At 60.7% G+C, this 1240-nt stretch overlaps 1 protein-coding gene across 1 annotated transcript in view; it reads right to left on the bottom strand.

Annotated features, from left to right (window-relative positions):
- Nucleotides 1–1236, bottom strand: part of PDZD11 (PDZ domain containing 11) — a gene marked incomplete at its 5' end in the record, with an annotated part of 2411 nt that extends 1175 nt beyond the window's left edge. Inside the window, 2 exons of the mRNA XM_009866446.1 lie at nt 324–382; nt 1183–1236. Coding sequence (XP_009864748.1) covers nt 324–382; nt 1183–1236 — 113 coding nt within the window. The remainder of the gene's footprint in view (nt 1–323; nt 383–1182) is intronic.
- Nucleotides 1237–1240: the final 4 nt, after the last annotated feature.

Below are 1240 nucleotides of genomic sequence, written 5' to 3'. Positions count from 1 at the left end.
GTGGCCCCGTGGCCCAGCCACTCCCCACCCACACAGTCAGGCAGCCCAGCCCCGGAGCTGCAGCCACCCAAAGCGCTCACACAGGACTGGGGAGGATGGGGAGGGGAAACTGCAGTGCCCCAGCAACACTCTGTGGGCTGGGGAGAGATCAAAAAATGGTGCGGGCCCGTCTGATTGCTGCTTGGCGCGCGGCAAATTACAGCCGTGAGTTCAGAGATGCGTATGAGGCACCTAATGACAGTCTCCCCGCACGCCCAGCTGGCTCAACAACACCCAAGGGGAACAGACAGAACGCGGGGAAGGAATGGCAGAACGACGGACGCACCTTAGAGATGAAGATCCCCAGCTGCGAGGCTTTTCCTCCCCGGATGTTGAAGCCCAGCTGTGAGAGAAACCAGCAGCGAAATGCAGTCACCCTGCTTCGGTCCAGGACCCCTCCCTGCTGCCAACACATCTCGTCTGGACGGAGGGAAGGTGCTGGCACCGCAGTGTTCAGCCAGACAGCAGCAAGCCCCTGTCCCTCTCCGCTGACTTCTGTGGCCTTCGCTGCGAGGCTTTTCCTCCCCGGATGTTGAAGCCCAGCTGTGAGAGAAACCAGCAGCGAAATGCAGTCACCCTGCTTCGGTCCAGGACCCCTCCCTGCTGCCAACACATCTCGTCTGGACGGAGGGAAGGTGCTGGCACCGCAGTGTTCAGCCAGACAGCAGCAAGCCCCTGTCCCTCTCCGCTGACTTCTGTGGCCTTCTCACAGGATGCGCTGGGCTGGAAGGGACCTTTAAAGGCCACCCAGGCCAACGCCCTGCAGTGAGCAGGGACATCTTTAACTAGATCGGGTGGCTCAGAGCTTCATCGAGCCTGACCCTAAATGTCTCCAGGGATGGAGCCTCAACCACCACAGTGCCCACACTGTTCCAGTGTTTCACCACCCTCATTTTAAAGAACTTCTTCCTAATGTCTAATATAAATCTACCGTGCTCTGGTTTAAAACCATTGGCCCTCATCCTGTTGCTATATGCCTTGTAGAAAGTCCCTCCCCAGCTTGCTTTCCCCTCTATGCCCCGGCCCTTCCCGGTAGGGCAGGAGCAACGCCTCCCCCGGCCCACTGGGGCGAGGGCGGCTCCCGGAGCCCTCCAGGGAAGAGGCAAGGCGGGGTGCGGGGGGAGGCGGTGAATCGGGTCTCACCTGAGCCCCGGGCGGCTTCTTCAGGACGATGGTGCGGGGCAGGAACTGCGTGAGCTCG

The sequence above is a fragment of the Apaloderma vittatum genome, unplaced genomic scaffold, assembly GCF_000703405.1.
Source record: "Apaloderma vittatum isolate BGI_N311 unplaced genomic scaffold, ASM70340v1 scaffold40113, whole genome shotgun sequence".
Taxonomy (NCBI): domain Eukaryota; kingdom Metazoa; phylum Chordata; class Aves; order Trogoniformes; family Trogonidae; genus Apaloderma; species Apaloderma vittatum.
This window is presented reverse-complemented; position numbering and strand designations above follow the sequence as displayed.